We start from the raw sequence: 24,417 nt of genomic DNA, 5'->3' as shown, positions 1-24,417 counted from the left end.
TATTCGATCACGTCCCTTATGACAATGTAAATAAAATAATGGTTACAATGAGGATTAGTTTAATGTTACCCTTGAAATGAAGGAAGATTATGATTCAAAGGTGGAACTATTGACTGAATGATGTGACCACTGTCACCAGAGGCCACCTGGAATTATCGAAATGCATTAACGTTAAATGTCACCTTCACAGCCACAGTTTCACCTTTCACAGAAAAGGCAAAGCACCTGGTGGAAAGAGGCTGCAAGTCAAGTTCCAAGAGCTGGTTTATCTCTGTCACGGTGTCTTATCAGACACGGGGGGTGGGGGGGGGGGGGGTGCGGCGGTGCAGGAACTGCCTGATCACTGCCCACCTCAGAAAACCCTGTCACAGGACAAACAGGGTGGAGACCCGACGTAACCGTAACCTGCACCAATTTCTCTCCCCAAGCTCCTTTCCACCTAGATAATGTCCCCTGCAGACCAGGAGTTGCGAGGAGATATGGAGCCTTTATTTTCTGTAACAAGAAATTTAGCCATGACCTCTCTTTTTATTTTGATTACTTTTTGTAATAATAATGTATGTCACATAGAATTACTAAGTACTTTACAGCACAGAAATATCTCCATCTATGTTCAGAAAGCTCTAGTAATAGATACACAGAATATCTACTGGAAGTGTTCTGTTTTTCCCTGTAACAGTGCCTGCAGTGACGGTGACATGATACAGTGCTTTCTCCTCATGTATTATTGCTTCATTGTAACCTTCTCTGGATTGAACTCCTCAATGAAGGAGCTTTGCCAGCTGGATTTCACTCTCCCTTCTTGTCCAATTTTGGATAGATTGTGGTCGGCAAGGGCAGAAATGCTGGAGTCCATTATAAAAGATGTAATAGCAGAGCACTTGGAAAACAGTGACAGGGTCGGACAAAGTCAACATGGATTTGCAAAAGGTAAATCGTGCTTGACTAATCTACTGGAATTTTTTGAGGATGTAACTGGTAGAATAGATAAGGGAGAACCAGTGGATGTGGTGTATTTGGACTTTCAGAAGGCTTTCGATAAGGTCCCGCATAAGAGATTAGCGTGTAAAGTTAAGGCACATGGGATTGGGGGCAAGGTACTGACTTGGATAAAGAACTGGTTGGCAGACAGGAAGCAAAGAGTTGGAATAAACGGCTCTTTTTCCGAGTGGCAGGCAGTGACTAGTGGGGTACTGCAGGGATCGGTTCTAGGACCCTAGCTATTCACAATATATATAAATGATCTAGACGAGGGAACTAGATGTAATATCTCCAAGTTTGCAGACAACACAAAGCTGGGTGAGCCTGTGTGCTGTGAGGAGGATGCCGAGAAACTCCAGCATGATTTGGACAGGTTGGGTGATTGGGCAGAAGCATGGCAGATACAGTATAATGTAGATAAATGCGAGGTTATCCACTTTGGTGGCAAAAACAGGAAGGCAGATTATTATATGAATGGCAATAGATTGGGAGAAGGGGAAGTGCAACGAGACCTGGGTGTCCTTGTGCACCAGGTGCAGCAGGCGGTTAAGAAGGCAAATGGTATGTTGGCCTTCGTATCGAGAGGGTTTGAGTACAGGAACAAGGATGTCTTGCTGCAGTTGTACAGGACCTTGGTGAGACCACACCTTGAGTATTGTGTGCAGTTTTGGTCGCCTTATCTGAGGAAGGGTGGTCTTGCCATGGAGGGAGTGCAGCGAAGATTCACCAGACTGATACCTGGGATGGCAGGAATGACGTATGAGGAGAGATTTGGTTGATTGGGCTTATACTCGCTGGAGTTTAGAAGAATGAGAGGGGATCTCATTGAAACTTATAAAATTCTAACATGACTGGACAGACTGGATGCAGGAAGGATGTTCCCGATGGCCGGGGAGTCCAGAACCAGGGGTCACAGTCTAAGGATAAGGAGTAAGCCATTTAGGACAGAGATGAGGAGGAATTTCTTCACCCGGAGAGTGGTGAACCTGTGGAATTCTCTACCACAGAAGGCAGTGGAGGCCAGTTCATTAAATATATTCAAGAAGGAGTTGGATATATTTCTTAATGCTAAATGGATCAAGGGATATGGGGAGAAGGCAGGGACAGGGTACTGAAATTGGATGATCAGCCATGATCTCATTGAATGGCGGAGCAGGCTCGAGGGGCCGAATGTCCTACTCCTGCTCCTATCTTCTATGTTTCTATGAAAGTGGGGATGGGGATCCGGTGGGCTGCTCCCTGCACATTGTCGTCACTTCACTGAATATATAGACCCAAATATGGAGAGATTTATTCAAATTACGTGGAGATGCCAAGTGTTATCAGATGTTACATTGACCATCATTACTGCCATAACAATGCTGGAACACAAGGGACAGCAGCATGTTCCCGGCATCTAGTTTTGTGTTGGCTTGAGGGAGGGGATTTCAATATCAAACACCTATCTGAAGCAAAGCAATTGATCATGATCAAAGCAATTTGATCCCTCCCTCTTCCAGGTGGGTCCCTCGGATCAATGTACGAATCCTGCTGGGAGCCCACAATAATTATCGCAATTATGCTGATCTCAGGAAATTCCCCAGGGATCTTGGTTTGGGAAGACAGGCGGGCACGGAGTCTGTCACGCTGACCTACATGCAGATAATAGCCAAGTGGAAAATCCTGCCTCCCTTTTGTTATAGGTAATCCTGTGGGTAGCCTGGTCACTGGTGGTCCAGGAGAACCAACAACGTACTGGGCATTGCACAAGAGAAGGGGAGATCACTTGTAGAGATCGCTGACCTGATTTTTGAGCCTGAAGTGATAAGACTGCTCCAGTACTCTATTCAGTTTTAGGAGAATATTGATTATTGTGATGGTATTTCAGGTTTCTTAACAACGATTCCCCTTCCACACTCCCAGTTAATGCTGGAAATACGTATTGTGAAATTGGACACTGCAGGCCCAGGAGGTCAGAGTGCAGTGGCAGAAATTCACCCTCTAATGTCCTAAAGTATCAGTGGATTAGGCCAGATTATTCCAGACACTCAGCTCTTCACTGGGGTGTGCATGTGTCATTGCTGAATCCGTTGTATGTAAAAAATATGACTGTGAATAAATGAAGTCCAATATTAATCATTACAAACACGGGATTAAGGAGTTGTGGTTTCAATATTTAAATACTTACATTGTTCGTCTTTCTACCAGGAAACCCAAATCATATTTATTTTTTGGATGAGGGAGATGACATTCCATTAAAAGGACCGGACAATCCTGGGAATGGCCCTGTTGTCTGGGAATGGAAACCACACTCAGGGCAAGAAATCCAGCGGCTGGTTACTTTTTACAAAGGGAGTACGGGCTGGTGGGAAGCACAATGGAACGATCATTTTGAAAACAGCAACTTGTACCAGATGGTAGGATGGAATCCTTGGAGCATTAATCTGAGAATTAGAAATGGCGCATTTAAATTGGCGGGATTGTTCATCTTGACTCAAACACAGCCGAGCAATAAAACCCTGAACCAGTACGAAATATTTGGGATCAAAGGTGAGTGGGACAAAGTCTAGAAAAGGAACAATAAAATGATTCTCGGTGAATAATTTCATGTGTAGTGATGAGAGATTGCCCGGATCACGTGAGGTTTATATCACCCAGTGCAGAGAGCATCTCTCAGTAAAACAACTAGGGGAAAGATTGTGTTCATTGTTTCTCCTGAAATGGTCAACATGAGTAAAACGTTTCGACAATTTCACCAGAAATAGCAAACCGAGGAATCTACCCCACAGAGAGTATTATGGTCTGCACACTGGAGCACTCTCTGTCAGATGTACTGAATTCTGTTACCAAACCAATAGATCCCTTGTAGTAATGGGCCTCAGCGCGATGGGACAGGAATAAGATTGGCCAGAATCGCTGCTCCTGCTTGCTGTCCAGTGAGCCTGTTAGATGTGTCACTAGGTTGAGATCCCAGAGGATGTCAAGTGTCCCTGGAACTCGTACTATGACAAGGAGTTAACGCCTTCAGGAAAGCAAGAAGAACATGGCAAAGAAAAGGAGATGGGGGGAATTTTAACCCCAAATAATGGTTGGTTTGGGGTCGGGTGGGAGGTTCCAGAATTAAAAATCTGAATCCTGGCCCCAACTTGCCTCCAACCCACCCACTTCTGGTTTTAACGGGGGTGGGGGGGCAGCTAACCTGCTCACAGGAGATGAGTTTGCACTTTAAATATTCTAATGGGGTTGGGTGCCTCATAGTGATCCACCATTTTAAATTTAACTGTGGGATCGGGGAACCTGCCAGCTAAAGGGTGATGATGACTGCTTCATCCAGGGTTTCTGCCTCGCCACCCGCCCATGATCGGACGCCCCACCCCGACCCTTCTGATCGCCCCCCAAACTCACCCTGGGGCCTCCGACACCTCCCCACGAGACCTCCGATCTCTGACCACCTCTCCAGCCTTCTGCCCTCCCCTCTGGCCTTCCAACCTCCCCCCTCCAGCCTTTTGACTTCTCTCTGATCTCCGATACTCCCTCTGGCCTTCCGACCTCCCCACTGCAGCTTTCCATCCCTTCTCCGATCTCCGATTCTCCCTCCAGCCTTCCGACCTCCCAACTCTGGCCATCCGATCTCTCCCCTCCGGCCTTCTGACTTCCCCTCTCGGACCTCCGATTCCCCACTCCGGCCTTCCGATAACCCCACCAGTCCCTCACTTCCTCCTCTCTGTGGCCTGGTGTCCCAGGCCTTTACATTCGAGCCTTTCCTTCTGGCTGGCTGCGGGCGGGAAACAGAGATTTTAAATGTTGATCAGGCCCTGTCGCTAAATTAGATCCCGCCACTCCCTATCTGCCTCCAAAGACTTTGCAACATCTACAAGGTACAAGTAAGGACTGTGATGGAATACTCTCCACTTGCCTGGATGAGTGCAGGTCCAACAACCCTCAAGAAGCTCGAAACCATCCAGGACAAAGCAGCCCGTTTGATTGGCACCCCATCCACCACCATAAACATTCACTCCCTCCACCACCGGCGTACCGTGGCTGCAGTGTGTACCATCTACAAGATGCACTGCAGCAACTCGCCAAGGCTTCTTCGGCAGCACCTCCCAAACCCGCGACCTCTTCCACCTAGAAGGACAAGGGCAGCAGGCGCATGGGCACAATACCACCTCCAAGTTCCCCTCCAAGTCACACACCATCCTGATTTAGAACTATATTGCCGATCCTTCATCGTCACTGGGTCAAAATCCTGGAAATCCCTAACAGCACTGTGGGAACACCTTCACCACATGGACTGCAGTGGTTCAAGAAGGCAGTTCACCACCACCTTCTCAAGGGCAACTAGGGATCGACAATAAATGCTGGCCTTGCCAGCGACGCCCAGATCGCATAAGCGAATTAAAAAAAAAAAAAATTCCGGCCATTATATCTTGGCAAAAATATATTAAAAACTTTAGTTTAAGTAAAACAAAATCTTTAGTTTCTGCCAACCAAGGATGCTGCTCAACAGCTGCACTTTCTGGTTGGTTGATGTGTGTAACATCTAAATGAGGCTGAGGTCACTGTCAAATGTACTTGATACAAAATATAATCCAATCCTGAAATGTCATAGTGGCCAAAATATGATGGTGACTGTACTGGGCCTGGACCATTGCTCCTGAGGTGTTGGCCCAAACTGCACCAGAATGAGTTGACCATAATAGAAAGTCAACTCATTTACATTTGTTAGTGGCACTCATGGTACATAGTGCGTGGTACTCGGGGAATGTCACATGGGTCGGGCACCAGAGTGTTGGGCGCCAGCAGCTAATGGATGGCACCATTATTTTGGCCTAATATTGGAATCAAAGTCCCTGTTGAAGATTTGATTCTTACTTGTCATGTTGTAGGTGGGACTGAGAGTCAGGGTGGGCATTTTTAGAACAAGCCTCTCCTGAAGTGCCGTTCCTCATGGACGTTCAATGATTGGAGCCCTGCTCAGGAGCATTTTGGGAGCCCACTAATTTAAATAACGTAATGACTTTTGATGTGGAATTTGTGCACTGGCTCCCATTGTGGTTTCGGCTTCCCCAAATGTCATCCAAACTATGTAACCTTAACCTGACCCCGGATACTCCAGCAGGGTCAGGGGTAAAGGTCATCGGTCGCACTCTGGCTCATTACGCTGGCAGAGCAGGACTGAAAATTTTCAGGCCCACTGTGTTATTCTACTGCTAAAATGCACTTGTGTGTAATCTGGCCTGACTCTTTAATGCAGCAGGTACAAGTGCTGATGATGGGCACATCCTACGGTCAGTTAGAACCTAATCGTTGGATTGTACATGTCACTACTTACACTAAATCTTATTGATCTGTTTTTCACAGTTGAGTCAAGTCCACAGAGTGTTGTGGTGGGCAGTGACGTTACACTCAGCTGTACCATCTCCAAACTCTCAGATACAGTCAGTCTTCAATGGAAACAGAGAGACTCATCTCAGCAGAACAGGAGGAACACTGATCAGATCCGACTAAATAACACAGTCTATCTGATAGTCAAACATGTTGCAGTAGAGGATAAGGAGTTGTACGCGTGTGAAGTGCAGGAAAATGGATCCATTATTCTCACAGGAAAAGCTGATTTTTATGTGAACCACAGTAAGTGCAGTTACCTCACAGTAGCTATTAAAGAGTTACTAACTGTTACATATAAAGTGGAGTCATACATGTCAACCATCAGCACTTCATGCTTACAGTCAGCATGTGGGGGCCTGGTGCACATATCAGCATTGAACAAAAAACGGGCCTCTCGCCCCTCAATGCCACTTCTAACCGAGCTCTGCTGCTATTTGAAGTGATTCCAGCTGCTGCATACTCTCGGCTTCAAATAAGCATTCAGCTGGGAGCAGGACTGAGGGAAGAGGGAAGGGCAGGGAATCAATGGCCATGAACGGAGAGGGAAGGATGGAAATGATGGCAATGTAGAGGAGAGATGGTGGGCAGAGGGAAATGACAGAGGCTGGGAGTGGGGCTTTGGGGGAGGAAGTGGGGAAAAGCTGAGAGTGGAACTTTGTAGTAGAAGATAAGAATTTGCATTTGTGTGTAGTGTAGAAAAAGACTCTGTTATTAAAATAGCATCAAAACTATTGATGTGGATCAGGGTAAGGCCAGAACTACCTTACAGTAGATATTAAATAGTTACTGAAATAACACTGTTACACACAAGGTACAGGGAGCACAGAGACAGCATATGCTTTTACTACAGACTGGGACCTTGTTTTCTCTTTGGAACTTTGGTGTAAATATAACATTGCAATACAGTGGACAAATATCAACAACCAGGTCCTGATGGATCTGACAATAAATAGCTAAAGGGTTGAAGGTGGACAGCAACATTCTCACACAGCTCATCAGTTACCAAAACACAGAGACAATTCTTTTCTAAATATGGTTCACTTTACTCACTGCAAGGGCACAGCATTAAATTCCATCCCTGAATATCTATTCAGTCTTCTTCCAATAAACACACATATGGCCAGAGATTTCCAGAGTGGTAGCCGGGCCGGGTCGGGTGAGTAGGTTATTCATAGAATCATAGAAATTTACAGCAGAGAATGAGGCCATTCAACCCATCTTGTCCATGCCGGCTGACAAAGAGCTATCTACCCTAATCCCACTTTCTAGCACTTGGTCCGTAGCCTTGGAGGTTACGGCACTTCAAGTGCATATCCAAGTACTTTTTAAATGTGGTGAGGGTCTCTGCCTCTACCACCCTTTCAGGCAGTGAGTTCCGACACCCACCACCCTCTGGGTGAAAAACACTCTCCACAAATACCCTCCAAACTTCCGACCAATTACTTTAAATTTATGCACCCTGGTTATTGAACCTGCTGCTAAGGGGAATAGGTCCTTCATATGTAGAAGGGGGGGGGGGGGGGGAGGAAAGCGGGGGGGTTTTGGTGTGGGGTTTTATGTCTGGCCAGTCAGGCGTATCTGAGCTGCTCCAGGCCCCGTGCGGTTTCGAATCGCTTCCCTTTCTGGTTCTGACCGCCGGACTTATTTCAGTAGTGATATAGACAAAACGAGACTCGTGGTTGGGTGCAAAGAAGACCAGTATTTTATTGAAATAAAGAATAAATTGCTATACAGTGAAAATAATTATGAATACAGCACACTTGCACACCTTTACTTAACGGGGAGGAGAGAAGACGGACACATCGAGGGAAAATTGACTAAAATGACAATTTAACAAGATTCCCCTTTAATTCCCACCCCTTATACCTATCAAGGTTGCCTTGTAATGGGCCAGAAAGTTTATGCTCACCAGTAAATGCCTGCTCCATGCGCCTGCGGTCTGCCTTGGATTCTTCACCACCCTGAAGTAGAGATACCCCAGTAATTCAAAAGTAACTGCTGGTATTCCACATCTTTGGGCGGGCTGTGACGGTCCTCTTGAAGGCAGGGCACTGGAGGTGAGGCAGTAGAGAGAGAGAATGGCTTCCTGAGGGGCTATCTTTATACCTCATTGGGAGCCCTTATCTTCGTACCCAAATCTGGACGTATCTGAGTTACACAAATGGGCCCAATCTGTCCCCATTGACTGTAATGGGTTTGAATGTGGCTATGATGCATTTCCCATTCATTTAACTGGTCTGTGAATGGAGCTGAGCAGTTTGAAATATCCCACTGATTTCTCGAGGGCTGGGCAAACAAATCCTTAAGTGTTCAGTAAACAGTACTTGAGAACAAGGGTAAACAATCCTTTGTCCTGTGGTTACATTTCAACCGCAATTGATTGACAGCTTTAAGTACTTAAGCCCTTGAGTCAACACTGTAGAGTGCTTGTAAACAAAGTCCTTTGTTCCGTATTGAAAACTTCCTAAATCGCAGTTGATTGACAGTTTCAAGTACTTAAACACATTCACACAGGCTGGTATTTTTTTTTCCAAATCCTTTGTCAGCCAGTGATGGGAGATATTCAGACAGGCTTTCTTTCTCTTTTGCCATGAGGCGGGACAGCCATTTTTGAAGCCCTGGGTTTTTAAGATACATTCCAACCAGGTTTTCTTTAATCAAATAATCTTCGGGGGCTGCCAAAATTTTCAGAAATTTTGCAAACCTTACACCTATCCACTCTATCTAGGCCCCTCATAATTTAATACACCTCAATTAATTCTCCCCTCAGCCTCCTCTATCATAAGAAAACAACCCCAGCCTATCCAATCTTTCCTCATAGCTAAAATTCCCCAGCCCAGGCAACATCCTCGTAAATCTCTGCACCCTCTCCAGTGCAATCACATCCTTCCTGTAATGTGGTGACCAGAACTACACGCAGTATTCTAGCTGCGATTTAACTAGTGTTTTATACAGTTCAAGCATAACCTCCCTGCTCTGATATTCTATGCCTTGGCTAATAAAGGCAAGTATCCTGGATGCCTTCTTAATACCTTGTGTACCTGTCCTGCTACCTGCAGGGATCTGTGGACATGCACTCCAAGGTCCCTCTGATCTTCTGCACTTCTCGGTGTCCTACCATTTATAGTGTATTCCCTTGTCTTTTTAGTCCTCCCCAAATGCATTACCTCACACTTCTCCAGCTTGCATTCCATTTGCCACTGTTCTGCCCACCTGACCAGTCAATTGATATCTTCCTGCAGTCTGCAGCTTTCTTCTTCATTTTTGTTCATCTGCAAACTTCTTAATCATACTTTCTACATTCAAGTCCAAATCATTGCTATTTACCACAAAAAACAAATGACCAAGTACTGAGCCCTGTGGAAACCCACTGGAACCAGCCTTCCAGTCACAAAAACACACTTCGACCAATACCCTTTGTTTCCTGCCTCTGAGCCAATTTTGGATCCAACTTGCCACTTTGCATTGGATCCCATGGGCTTTTACTTTCGTGACTTGTCTGCCATGCGGGACCTTATCAAAAGCCTTGCTAAAATCTATATAGACTACATCAAATGCTCGACTGTCATCGACCCTCCTTGTTACCTTCTCAAAAATTTCAATCAAGTTAGTCAGAGAGGACCTTCCCTTAACAAATGCATGCTCACTGTCCCTGATTAATCCGTGTCTTTCTAAATGAAGATTTATCCTGTTCCTCAGAATTTTTTCCAGTAATTTTCCCAAAACTGAGGTTAGGCTGGTTGGTCTGTAATTGCTCGGTCTATCCCTTTCTCACTTTTTAAACAATGGTACTGTCTGATGCTGTAAACCTGAAATGCAGGAAATTCTCAGCTGGTCAGGCAGCATCTCGACCTGTGAGGTGAACTCTGTTTCTCTCTCCATGGATGTTGCCTGACCTGCTGTGTATTTGCAGCATTTCCTGTCTTTTCAGAGGCCTTCCTTTACCATCTGAGGGCTTGCAAGCATCCAGCAGCACTCCCTACATACTTAACAAATTTTAACATCTACTACAGCAAGCAACTACTTCAATACAATCAAAAAATCCAGTTCAGAAAGCTTAAATCCAAATTTACCTGAATCATGTATGTGACCCTTTAAGAGGTCCTGACATTGCCACTGTCAGCCTGCTTGCAAGCCAAGTTTCCCTCGTGTGCTTATGATCCAGCACTGAATTCAGCGCTAGGGTCAAAGTTCGGAATGATGATGTTCAGTCAGCGTTGCATTTTTTTCTCCAGGGCGCTGCCCGTTACCGACAATGCAAAGCAAACATCGAAAATGGAGGACACTGCAGGACCCACCACCAGCTGGTGAAAGAGCAGTGGTCGCTCACTCTTTCGCCATTTGTTGCCGGTAACGGGTGGCGTAAAGCCCCCGAAGTTTCACCCATTAACTCGTAACTACCCTCCTACATGCTAAACTTCTGAGCCTGGCCCAGGCTTGCCCTTGCAACTTTCTGTATCAAGCCAGACTGACAATGCTCCCTTTGATGGACCTGCCTGTTTGCTTCTGTCTCTCTCTCTCTGTTTTATCTCCTTCTGTTAACAACCTGTGGGGACCAGACGTGCCAACACAATTTGTATGAGGCGTTTATTGACAATCGATTGCTGAGACAGATAACAAATTGGTTATAATCTACAGTCCATGGGGAAACAACATCACTTTGACGGGGGCCATGATTGGTGTAGATGGACTTTGTTGCACAACCCAGCGTTTAAACAATAGGCAGCCTGGGCCGGCTGCCAGTGTATCCGGGTCCCAGCCGATTCCCCTGTCCCAATGCTGCACTCCCAGCGGGCTTATGTCAGGAGGGCGCTGAATGGCCCTGTGGGATTTCAGAACATCTGTATCTCAGCAGCTATATAAATCTAACACCTTGTTTCCTGTCTCTCTATTTCAGATTTACGCAGTAAGAGTTACACACTTTATCGGTCAGGCACAGCTCACAGTGAACTCTCCCTGATTTGTGAAGCTGAATCTGAGATCACTAAAACTAAATGGACTTGGAGGTCACGACATTTTCAGAATCAAGAAAAAGAAATAGCTTCTACTTTCAGATCTAAGCCTATCGAAGTAAACAGGACCTACTTTGGGAGTCGACTGGTGCCCACTGTGGGAAATTTTAATGACAAGAACTTCAGAGTGAGGATTGTCCCCGTACTGTTTGAAGATGCAGGAGTTTACACTTGTTCTCTGGGGTTAATCAATTATGTAACCATTAAACTAATCACAGTTAAAGGTAGGAGACAGAATGCTGCAGGTGTTTTCATTGATAAAGTCGGGTAGAGTTTCCGCTTTGGGCACAATCGGCGATTCCGGAACAAATTGCGCCCAAAACTGCGCCGGTTTTGAAAAGTGTTTCCCCCCCACCCCCCGAGGGTCCACTCAAACTCATTTACATATCACCAAACACAAAATCTGCCCTGAACCAGCGCAATTGGACAGTGAGTTAAAACGTAATTTCTTTTTGCTAATTTTGCTTTAAAAGTATTCTAGGCTACCTTTAAGAACGGTAACTTGGGGCAGTTTGCTTAATACAGCTGAAAGTGGGTTTATCACAAAAAATAATCATTTTAAATCACAGTATCGATCCACCATCTGTGAGTAACTGATTTTAAATGACTGAAAATTACCTTAAAAAATATACAGAACTATTTTCTAGTTAGATTGGGGCACAGTAGTCAGTTCCTTAGTAAATTTTAAAAAGTTATTTCAAAACATTTCAAAATGTACGTATTCGTGTCCTTGCGACCAAAAGACCCAGCTTAATTTTTGGAGCCTCCTCATCGGCCAGCAAACGGGCACAATTAGTGGAAACTCCCGATGGTGATTGGTTCACCCTGTGGGCAGGGCCAGTTTTGTGGGTGGGGTCAGTTGTGTGGGCGGGACCAGTTTTGTGGGTGGGGTCAGTTGTGTGGGCGGGACCAGTTGTGGGTGGGCCAGTTTTGTGGGCGGTGCCAGCTTCTAGCGAGATGTCTTTAAATCTAGTGCAAAAGATCGCGGAAAATCGAATTGCACTGAACGCAATTTGCGCTTAAAATTTCGATATCCTATGTATTGGTTAGGCCGATATCGGGCGAATTGTACCGAAAAGAACAACGCAATGGGGAGGAAAGTCCGGGACATTGTTTAAAATCTAAATGATTTTCTTCTTTACACAGTCGCAGCTGAACCACCTGATGCAGTGACTGAGGGAGACACCGTTACCCTGACCTGCTCTGTCTCTGATGTCACTGAATCAATGAGACTTGTTTGGATCAGTAGTGATGGCAAAACTGTTGGAGAGACAACTTTTAAGGAACAGAAACAGGAAGAGGATTTGTTACGGCTGATTATTCAGAAAGCCGATAGAGACAGAAGGAACTGGACATGTGTTTTGTTTCATCAAAACACGCCCAGTGTTTTAATTCCATATTATCTGAAGGTTAACAGTAAGTGACTCAGGTTTTTCACTTTTAACCTCCATAGAAAGTTCTTGTCACTCACTGCTCTTTTATTATGATAACCTCTTACTTCTCAGATCCTATTGCACTCCATATTACTCAGAGTTCAGTCACAGGTGTTCACATATAAACAATTTAACATCAAAAATCAAACTATACAATCAAAGCAATAGAGAGGAGCTAAAGAGGAGAACATTTTTTATATCTTTGGGGTCCATTACACTCCTGTAAATAATCTTTTAAATGTTAAATCCCCTCCTGCCCACTGTAATAAGACTAGATGCCAGCAACAGAATGGTTTTTCTTGCACCCAGTGTTGCTATGGTGGGGAATGATGGAAAATGTGACTCATGATGTCAATCTGTCCCAACCATACATTTGAATATGACCAATAATTGACCAATGGCACTTCTGGATTGAAATCCTGGAAGTGGCGGCGATTGGCTGGAAAATGATTGGTCAGGAATGAGTGAATGAGAATAATTGGTTGGGGAATAATTAGTTGGGGAATGATTGGATGGGAATGAGTGGATGAGAATGATTGGTCAGGGAATGATTGGTCAGGGAATGATTGATCAGGGAATGAGTGGATGAGAATGATTGGTTGGGGAATGATTGGGCAGGGAATGATTGGATGAGAATGATTGGTCGGGGAATCATAGAAAAGAACATAAGAACATAGGAAATGGGAGCAATAGGAGGCCATTTGGCCCTTTGAGCCTGCTCTGCAATTCAATAAGATCATGGCTGATCGTTTACCGCATCTCCACTTTCCTGAACTATGCCCATATCCCTTGATTCCCTTAATATCCAAAAATCTATCGATCTCTGTCTTGAATATATTCAGCGACTGAGTCACCACAGCCCTCTGGGGGTAGAAAATTCCAAAGATTCACCACCTTCTGAGTGAAAAAATTTCTCCTCATCTCAATCATAAATGGCCGATTCCCTTATTCTGAGACTGTGACCCCCTGGTTCTAGACTCCCCAGCCAGGGGAAACATCCCCCCTACATCTACCCTGTCAAGCCCTGTAAGAATGTTGTATGTTTCAATGAGATCATCTCTCATTCTTCTAAACTCTAGAGAATATAGGCCTAGTTTACTCAATCTCTCCTCATCGGAAAATTCCCCACATCCCAGGAACCAGTCTGGTGAACCTTTGTTGCACTCCTTCTATGGCAAGTATATCCTTCCTTGGGTAAGGAGACCAAAACTGTACACAATACTCTGTGTGATTTTTTTTCCTGTCCCTAACTGACGTGCACTGAGGACAGTTGTAAGACTCCAATGTTCCTGAGTGAGGTCAGTTAACTTGGATCAGGAATTAAACCAAGGACCTTCTGGCCTGTATGGCTTAATGGTAAATCAGGCAGTAGGGTTATCGACTGGGTCATTAGGGAAGCTTAATTTTTTATTTAATGTTAATCTATAAACTAAATGTGAAATCAATGCTTATTCATCTGACAGATTACACTTTTAAACATACCGATGTCATTATTTTCGGGAGTCTGGCTCTTCTCCTCATCATTATCGTTATCCTGACAGTGGTGCTGTGTCTGAGAAGGAGCAAGGTTGTAGGTAAGATATGTAAATTGCTGCAACCAATTCCAGGTTTCAGACATGTAATATAATGTGAATGTGGCACCTGATTCCAAAAATTAGTAATAACAATTATATCCTTGTTTAAAATTAAACAATGTAATCCATTAGGATTAAATATACGGATGTGTTTGTCCTTCTATGTGTCAATAAGAAAATATAGAAGATGCATCTCAGATTTACTCAAATGCTAATGAAATGCAGCAAATCCAAGGTAACATTTAAACACTAATAACAGAGGAAGAGTTTTACAAGTGCTCCGCTCCATTTGTTCATGGCTATTATGAATCCCCTTTGTAATTTTCAGTTACACTTAAAAGACACTCAAACACAGAAATGTTGTGTTTTTATTCTGTCACATCCAAATATATTTTAGAATGCAAGTGCATGTTCTTATCCTTCATAAGCACTTCCCATTTTTACTGTTAGGCCTTCATTACAGACTTTTGTTATTTGAGTACTTTCTTAAGCTTAGATCCTAGGATGCCGTGGGACATAGACTACTCAAAGATCACAATGATCAGCTCTTCCTAAACAACACCCAGGAGTAAGATTACTGCTGGTGAGACTGGTCGCAGTTACCCATCCAAAAACCTGTTGAAGCTCATTCATTGAAAGTATTTGGAACTCAAGGCTGGGAATTAATCTGGAATGTTCTACAATGTAGTTCAATATTATTTTATGTCATGATCTGACTTCAATTATTTGTCATATTTCATATAACTTTGCAGGGTTACGGGGAAAGGGCGGGGGAGTGGGATTGGCAGAAGGACTCTTGCAGAGAGCTGACACGGGCTCGACGGGCCGAATGGCCTTCCTCCGTGCTGTAACCGTTCTATGATTCTACGATTCTATATGCATGGCATTTTACAACAACAACAACTTGTATTTATATAGCGCGTTTAACGTAGTAAAACGTCCCAAGGCACTTCACAGGAGTGTTAGCAAACAAAATTTGACACCGAGCCACATAAGGAGATATAGGGCAGAAAAGAGAGAGGTTTCAAGGAGTGTCTTGAAGGAGGAAAGTGAGGCAGAGAGGCGGAGAGGATTAGAGAGGGAATTGTAGAGCTTAGGGCCTTGGCAGCTGAAGGCATGGCCGCCAATGGTGGAGCGATTATAATTGGGGATGCTCAAGAGTCCAGAATTGGAGGAGTGCAGAGATCCCGGAGGGTTGTAGGGCTGGAGGGGATTACAGAGATTGGGAGGGGCGATGCCATGGAGGGATTGAAAACAAGAAGGAGAATTGTAAAATCAAGGCATTACTTCACAAGAGCCAATTTAGCCCATTTTAACATATTCTGATCTTCATTTGGAGACTTTCAAATCATTAACATTAATAAAACACATCACACAACAATAGCCTGTGTTGCTTTGTATCCCAATTCACAATGGCCCAGAAATTCAGGTCGGGGGCTTCCCGCGGGTTCAAGCCCCCGACCTGCACTTACCTACCGCGCCGGCCGTTGAGCTGTGGGCCCACGTGAAATTCCGATCCTTGGCCTCCAACTGCCGGTGCACAGTGCTTGCGTATCCCAGGGGCGCAGTTAGTTCGATGCGTCCCCTGGGATCACGTGGGCCATGGAGAGCCAATGGTAGCAGGGAATGCTTCATTCATTAGTTTGACAGGAAGGGCTGTCAAACCTATAAATACTATAAGCCCCAAAACATCACTAAATCTTCAAATAAATTTTTTAAAAAATCACATTTTTAAAATAAATATAAATTACATGAAATAACTATTTTAAACAATAATTTAAATTTTTGAAAAAAATAATTACATTTTCTAACGGGGCTAAAAATAAACTTACCTTTCTTTAAAGTATTTAAAAATAATAAACCTGTGGAAAAAATGTTTTAATTTTAATTAATTCACCACTTACCTTGTAAAAAGCAGGCCTTGCGACTGTCTTTTACATGTCTAACTTCTGGAGACTTACCCTACCGGGAAAACCTGCAGAAAAACCGTAAGTTTGATGCGCACGCGCTGCCTCTCCTGCGCACGCGTTCGACTTTTGAACCCCTTCTTTCAGGGGAACGGAAGTGCCGGTTTCCCGCGCATGCGCAGTGCATGCAGGAAACCGGCACTTCCATTGGGCTTACGGGTGAGTACCCCATGCGTGCTCGCCCGTGGAGACCCGAATTTCTGGGCCAATGTGATTAATAGTTGCATTTTGAATCCTTAACATTTCCCCTCTAAAAGAGAGCTCATACATTTCCTCAGATATCACCCTACAACCATTAGATGCCTCCAACACATGTCACAAATACTCTAGTGTTTCTAAAACCACTCGAGACAACTAGTGCCAAAGATTCAGTACGCCATGAATATCTTTTTTAGACATTAATGTTTCCTCTGAAGGACTGATCCCACTTTCCTGATCATTCGAATATATCTCATTCGCAATGGAGCAGTTTTTGTTTAAATACCTGATACAACTTTTTGAAAATCAGGCCATGCTAATGTATTAATCAAAAAAATATTTTTTCCCCAGGAGATAACGAGACGCCGGTGCCTGAGACAAGTAGATTTGCTGAATATGCAACTGTCAGTAGAAAGGCAAAAGAAGACGGTAAGTAGATGAATCATATTATGTGGCTCTATCAGTGGAGGTATTGTTAACATAGAAACTGTCAGATTTCATTGAGTTAAAATGTTGGTTCTTGTTTAATAATTTGGCTCGGAAGCTCTTCAGAGAGGCAATGATAAATTCTGAGATATTTAACAATCTTTAGTAAAATAGATCTTTGTGACGCTGGTGCACGATAAAAGACTTCAAGCAAAATACAGCAGCCTATTTATTCAGTCATGTTAGTCATTGTGTAGATTACAAGTTTGCAATAGGAATGGCTGTTTAGAAATAATATGAATCACTAAAACAAAGTAAACAAGTAGCAACAAGTGCAGATGTCAGGATCACGCTTGGCTTTGAGACTCCACATGATCATATAGCTTCCCAACAATTCATATCCAGACTCACAGATGAAGAATCAATATTTGAGTTATTTACTGGAGGACTGTCAGTACTTGTGGAACCAGAACCCAGTGAGAGTCAGGAGAGGTGGGAGAAAAGAGAATAAAGAGATTAAAATTGGAAAAGATATTATGATCAGCGAGCTGTTTTTCATTTACATTGTTTAGTAAATCTGCACCAATAGATCTACGGTGTTGATGCTCCAATTTATGAGACAACTTGGCAGCACCGTCACTTCGGAGACAGAAAGTTGTGTGTTCAAGCCCCATTACAGACTTTGAGCATATACTCTAGACCGACACTTCAGGGGGAGGACTGCAGTTTTGCAAGTGTTGACGTTCAGTTGAGAACTGTTTCGGTGAATGTTAAAGATTCCATCGTATCATTTGAAGTGGAGCAGGAAGTTGTCCTGACAAAAATTCTTCGCGGAACCAAAACGACCACAAGAGATTAACTGGTTGTTTCCTCATTTCCTGCTTTTGGGACCTTGAATAGTGTTTGTTTACCTGACAACAATATTCCACTTTAAAAGTAATTCATTACTTGCTTTGGGATATTTTAAGGCGCTAAGGCCTAGAAATTCGGGAGTTTGGCGTTGGTTGTTAAGGCTGGTTCTGTGGAATAAATGCCATTTGCCCATAAGATAACATAAGATAACATAAGAAGTAGGAGCAGGAGTAGGCCATATGGCCCCTCGGGCCTGCTCCGCCATTCAATAGGATCATGGCTGATCCGAACCTAGAATCACGTCCACTTCCCTGCCCGCTCCCCGTAACCCCTAATTCCCTTATCAGCTAGGAAACCGCCTTCTCCGTTTTAAATTTATTTAATGTCGCAGCTTCCACAGCTCTCTGAGGTAGCAAATTCCATAGATTTACTACCCTCTGAGTGAAGAAGTTTCTCCTCATCTCAGTTTTGAAAAGGCAACCCCTTATTCTAAGATTATGCCCCCTAGTTCTTGTCTCACCCATCAGTGGAAACATCCTCCCCGCATCCACCCGATCAAGCCCCCTCACAATCTTATATGTTTCGATAAGATCGCCTCTCAGTCTTCTGAATTCCAATGAGTAGAGGCCCAACCTACTCGACCTGTCCTCATAAGTCAACCCCCTCATCTCCGGATTCAACCGAGTGAACCTTCTCTGAACTGCCTCGAGAGCAAGTATATCTTTTCTTAAATATGGAAACCAAAACTGTACGCAATATTCCAGGTGTGGCCTCACCAGTACCCTGTATAACTGAAGCAAGACTTCCCTGCTTTTATACTCCATCCCCCTTGCAATAAAAGCCAAGATTCCATTGGCCTTCCTGATCACCTGCTGTACCTGCATACTAACCTTCTGTGTTTCATGTACCAGGACCCCCAGATCCCTTTGTACTGTAGCACTTTGCAGTTTCTCTCCATTTAGATAATAACTTGCTCTTTGATTTTTTTCTGCCAAAGTGCATAACCTCACACTTTCCAACATTATATTCCATCTGCCAAATTTCTGCCCACTAACTTAGCCTGTCTATGTCCTTTTGCAGGTTTTTTATGTCCTCCTCACTCACTGCTTTCCCTCCCATCTTTGTATCATTGGCAAACGTGGATATGTTGCACTTGGTCCCCTCCTCCAAATTGTTAATATAGATTGTAAAGAGTTGGGGTCCCAGCACTGACCCCTGCGGAACACCACTAGTTACTGATTGCCAACCCGAGAATGAACCATTTATCCCAACTCTCTGTTTTCTGTTAGATAGCCAATCTTCCACCCATGCCAGTATATTACCCACAATCCCGTGATTTTTTATCTTGTGCAGTAATCATTTATGTGGCACCTTGTCAAATGCCTTTTGGAAGTCCAAATACACCACATCCACTGGTTCCCCTTTATCCACCCGGTTTGTTACATCCTCAAAGAATTCGAGCAAATTTGTCAAACAGGACTTCCCCTTCATAAAACCATGCTGACTCTGTCTGATTAAATTATGCTTATCCAAATGTCCTGTTACTGCTTCCTTAATAATGGACTCCAACATTTTACCAACCAATTCCGGCATAGGCCGTGCCAGATGCCATATTGGTGATGACAAAACAAAGGCGTTGTTTAGCTTCATTTGAAGCAGGTGTCAGCCCATTAACATATTCAAATAAGGGGCCTAACGCCTGCTTCTGCTCCCTCTTGCAAATTTGGCTTGCGTCTGAGGCAGCCAGCACCAGCGATGTTTACTCCCGGGAAAACAAACGTTAAACAATGCCGAATGGAAAAAAGGTAAGTACTTACCATTAGCACCTCCGACCTCACTCTCGACTCCAACCTCCAGGCCCTCTCCGATCTCCCCCCCCACCCGATGCTGGCCCCGATTCCAGGTCCCCCCATCCCCCGATGCTGGCCTCGAGTCCCGACCCACCTCACAGTCCTTGCTGGGCTGAATAATGATAATGACCGGGCAGCACCAAAATACCGGTGCTGCCTGCGCTCTTTTTGCGGCCGGCCGTTAACCTCGGCCCATGGTGGTACTGGCAGCTTTCTGGCCTACTAGGCCTAAATACTTAGATGCAAACTCTTTATTTCCATCTTATTCTCTGCAGACACAGAGAGAGAAGATATTCATTACGGATCTATCGCTTTTCAGGAAAAAGCACCAGGTAGTGAAAACTAACATTTTTTCATTTTTTTCATTTTTGTGTTCATCAAGGTGAGGAATGTTAGTGCTGGGTAATAAAACTCATTTAGGCACCTCATCAGGCACTCCTCGGGTAAAGCTCCTCATACTCTGCCCCGTCAAAGTGTCCCATCGCCAACCTCGGAAGGGCACCATTGGGCCATTTTTCCATTTGCCACACACATACATCTTGTGCCCTCTGTGAGTGAAATTGCCAATAATTTTGAATTAGAGAAAGTATTGTGCTGCAGGTCTGTTCCTAGTAGGAACTGCTTTGAGACTGTAGAACTAGAAACAACAAATATTAACGTACCTCAACAGTAAGACACAGTATTGTGGTGACTACGGTACTAGATTAAAAACCGGAAAGTCAGGAGTTCCAATCCTACCATGTTGTGAAAGTGAATCCAATAAACTGAATCCAATAAATCTTATCATTTGTAGGCTAGCACCAGGGAACTCTAAATAATTGGGTTTAATAATGTCCTTCAGGGAAATGCAACTGCCTTATGGCTTAAATGGGACTCTAATACACACTATGTAGTTAACGCTTACTGCTCTCTGAAACATAAAATTTCTTGAGGAAGAATGCCCACTGCCTTCTTGGGGCAACTGGGGATGGGCAATAAATGTGTCTCTGATCAGGGTCAGCCACATCCTGAAAATAAACATATAAAATATCGTAGGATGGCGAAGGACCCTTAAGACCAATGCATTCTCCTGCACAGATAATAACACATGGTAAATATTGGCAACATTGTATACTTTATTAATAGAATTGGTAGTGCCTTTCCAATTGGAACATTTTCTAGAAAAAAGTTGATGTGATAGACAACCACTTTATTGCAACTATTTTTGAACTAAATGTTGAAGTTATTAGCAATATGGAACTATAGTAAGCGGAAAACATCTGACATTTTGGAATCAAATCATACCAAATATTGCACAGGTGGTATAGAAAGAAACTTGATTCAGCCTTCTGACTGCCAGCTTGGGTAGGGGTTGCCCTCTCACCTCTGAGAAAGAAGGTCGTGGGTTCAAGCCTTGCTTGCTGCAATCTACACAGAGGGAATGTTGCATTGTTGGAGTTATGATGTCTAGAACAGTGACTAAACTATAAAAGTGTTTATTTTGCTTTGGGATGTCTTGAAGATGTGAAAGGCACTGTGAAAATTCCTCCCATGTAGATATAAGTAAAGCTGATTTTACTATCAGTGGCGAGGAAACAATTATTCCCTGGGTCTTAATGCTAGGAAAAGGGATGGTGCTCTGTGACACGGGACCTTATGTTGTCCCCATGCTTCAATGGAAATAAGACTGGAGGAGGAGTTCACGCTTCCACCAGCCTCACTTTCATGTGGTTTCATCCGAAGAGCACCCACTTCCAACAGCACCTGAACGAGCTAGCAGCGGGTCATGCAATCTCCCAACACTCATGGAAGTAGCTTAGTTCATTTATGATATTCCCAATGGCTCACTGTGTAAATGCTTAGTGTGGATTTGAGTCATACAGAGGCCAACTGGGTTCACCGTCAATCAGTGTCTTGCTGATCCATTGGCTGTATGAGAGAAATGCAGTAAATTGCGGACATTTTTATGCCAATTGTCAGTATTTTTGTCAGCCCAGTCCGTCAATGTTATCCTTTAATTGTGATGTTTACAATTATCACAGGGTCCAGACATGGTACACAGTGCAATAAGCAATCTTCAGATACTGTAAGTAAATTGAAATCACGTGACCTACAATATTAATATCTGCAACAAATTTGTAAAGTTGTTATCTGATGTAAAGAGATGCAATAATAGATCACACTATTATAAATGGTTAATTTCTCTCTTGCAGAACCTGGCTCCTTCAAAGGAAGATGGTTCATCTGTCATCTATGCACAAATAGCACAAGCAAAATATAAATGATCTGCACAGGACAGAGAGGAAGAGCTTGGAGTTTGAAATGCAGAATATAACATTTTTGGGAACTGATATTTTTACCTGAGAACAGATATGTAGCTTTCTTCCTCTGTATCTGCTCTGATTTAACACAATCATAGCATCACGCTGTTCAAACATGAACATAACTTATGAATGATAACTTGAAATAGAAATGGTTGCCTTAATATTGCTTCAATAATCCTTTCACAGCTTCTATAGATGCTATGTAAAAAAATCAGCTAATTTATGAAAATAAATTAATGTTTCAGAAGTGTAATAACCAACAATGATGATTCAACTATGCAATGTGTCGCTTAAACTTGAGTTTTTCCGTCTCTGACTGGGTCAATGTGAGTAAATTCATCTCTTAATAGCCACCAACATTTAATTCATTCACTCAGTGATGCAGCTACTGCTCACTGGTGGGAGGGGCTAGGAGTGAGCAGGTGTTACTTGTTGCCTGATTGCAGCAGGGAGTTGGAGTGAGTTTGTAAAAAGTTGGTGGTGGCTTTTGGGGTTTTTGTTTTCAGGTTTTAGGGCCTTTTTGGCCCATAAACAACAGCCAGATGGCTGCTGAGGGGTCCGGAGTGCCGGGCCCCTCAGAGGACAGTGTTCCCAAGATGAATTTAATTAGGGGAGAAACTGTGGTTGGAAGGGAAAGAAAAAGGCCCAAAGATTTGGGCCGGGACTGCAGGAGGTTTGGAATAGAAAACACGGTGGTGTTTCAGTGCGAGGATAAGGAGATACGAGCTTGGAATATTATCCAAGCGATACATGAGGACTGTGGTGAGGGAAGTTGCTTTGCCTGCCGACCAAAGCCGAATGTTGGGTTTGAGGTGAAGGTCAGTGGCCGAAAGGAAGTGGAAAGACTTTTACTCAGTTTGAAAGTTGGCGATAAATTCTTGGAGGTATCTTTGCTATAGTCGGAAGAGGTGGTGGTCTCATTCTTAAACTTGCCAGTTTATAATGACGACGATGTGCTAATCAAAAAGTTGGAGTCGTGAGACATTAAAATTTGCTCAGCAATAAAGAGGGGATACTATCCAGGAACACGGGTAGCAGATGGAACCCGTTACATAAAGGTGCGGTTCCCAGAGTGGGTGAAGTCATTACCATACAGCATGTAATTCGAGACAATGGAAGGAGTGCAGTACTTACGAGTACTGCATGATAACCAAGTGAAGGTTTGGAATTATTGTCTTGGACACGACCATCTTGTAAGAAACTGTCCAGACTTGTACTGTTATAATTGCGGCCTGTCTGGAGCTGCAAGGTGGAGAGCTGTGGGGTGCATCACCAAGGCCCCACCCACTGTGAGTGTGAGGCAGAAGGAAGCTCTATGAGTGATGAAGAGATGGGAGAAGGAGCAGGAGGTGTGAGTGGAACGGCCAGAGGAGCGGAGCAGTCGGAGGACACAGCTGGTAAATTGAAGGAGAAAAGAGCACAGGAAGAGGCAGAAAATTGCAAAACAGAGAACAGGATGGAGATGGTGGAAAACACACCAAGTGCAGTGGAAAAGAACAAAGGCAGCAGAGGGCAGCAAGGGTTGAGTGCAGAATCGAGCCTTAATATGGTTCAGCTCTCCCTAAAGAACCTGGTATCCGCGGGGGGAGAGGAGGCAGGAGCGGGGTGCGTGGTAAATGTAAGTACTCCAAAAAAAAGACTGGGAGTCGGACATCTCGGTGAGCAGGAGGGGGCAAGACAAGGAGAGGGTGCAAGAGGCAGGAGCCTTAAAGGGCAGCAGGACAGGAGCGGCGAGACAAAGACGCCAGAAGGGAGCAATATAGGTGTGCTATTGTCCCAGAGAGAGAAGGGTCAGAGATTGAGATGAGGTCGAAGGGAGCGGCACTGCTGGAGAAACCACGATAGCAGGAAAACTCTCTGGGCCAGATTTTCAGTGTGCCGTGAGGCGGGCTTGTAGGCGCGCGGGGGCCAAAAATCCCGAAGTCGGGGGTCCCGACACCATCCCACCCAAAACCCGCCTCCACGTAAGTTTCAGAGGAGGCGGGTACCCGCCCCGCACTGGGACCCGCCGACCCAAGGCGGGAAGGGATTAGTGCCAATTAACTGCCTGTTAACAGGTAGTTAACAGGCAGTTTTTAGCCTAATCCCTATTTTGAGGGGTGTCGTGTGGGATTCCCGATGGCTCCAAACCACACCAGGTTAGAGGAGGCGGGCCGTCGGGTTGAAGGACTTGGAGGCGTCGTGATGTCAGTGTTCAGGTGAGTGATGGGTGCATGAGTGCAAAGGTAAGTGTGTTTGGTGTGTCTGAAGTGTGTAAAGAAGTTTAAATTACCTGTACTTACTTTAACAGCCTTTCTTCCTCCAGGCGTCGGGAGTCCATCACTCAGCCGGCACTGAAAGTAGAATGGCTGCGATCTGTCAAAAGTGACAGCCTTCAGCTTTGAGTGCTGGTGTGAGTTCTAACTGAGTCTGCGTAGAAGGACTCAGGTTAAAAGTCAGACTGTCCATGTT

At 44.3% G+C, this 24,417-nt stretch overlaps 1 protein-coding gene across 3 annotated transcripts in view; it reads left to right on the top strand.

Annotated features, from left to right (window-relative positions):
* LOC147114252 (uncharacterized) overlaps positions 1-22,277 on the top strand; it is a 31,387-nt gene extending 9,110 nt beyond the window's left edge. Inside the window, exons 2-11 of one of the 3 annotated variants that reach the window (XM_085995941.1) lie at positions 821-930; positions 3,169-3,510; positions 6,325-6,594; positions 11,249-11,587; positions 12,510-12,779; positions 14,260-14,370; positions 16,887-16,964; positions 19,939-19,995; positions 21,685-21,728; positions 21,856-22,277. In XM_085995941.1, the coding sequence (XP_085852067.1) occupies positions 843-930; positions 3,169-3,510; positions 6,325-6,594; positions 11,249-11,587; positions 12,510-12,779; positions 14,260-14,370; positions 16,887-16,964; positions 19,939-19,995; positions 21,685-21,728; positions 21,856-21,927 (1,671 nt within the window). In that variant the 5' untranslated portion in view covers positions 821-842 and the 3' untranslated portion in view covers positions 21,928-22,277. The remainder of the gene's footprint in view (positions 1-820; positions 931-3,168; positions 3,511-6,324; positions 6,595-11,248; positions 11,588-12,509; positions 12,780-14,259; positions 14,371-16,886; positions 16,965-19,938; positions 19,996-21,684; positions 21,729-21,855) is intronic. The other 2 variants (XM_085995943.1, XM_085995942.1) reach the window with 2 other exon arrangements.
* Positions 22,278-24,417: the final 2,140 nt, after the last annotated feature.

The sequence above is a fragment of the Somniosus microcephalus genome, chromosome 8 (genome assembly GCF_052327205.1).
Source record: "Somniosus microcephalus isolate GS21.2 chromosome 8, FLI_Smic_1.0, whole genome shotgun sequence".
In the NCBI taxonomy this organism is placed as follows: domain Eukaryota; kingdom Metazoa; phylum Chordata; class Chondrichthyes; order Squaliformes; family Somniosidae; genus Somniosus; species Somniosus microcephalus.
This window is presented reverse-complemented; position numbering and strand designations above follow the sequence as displayed.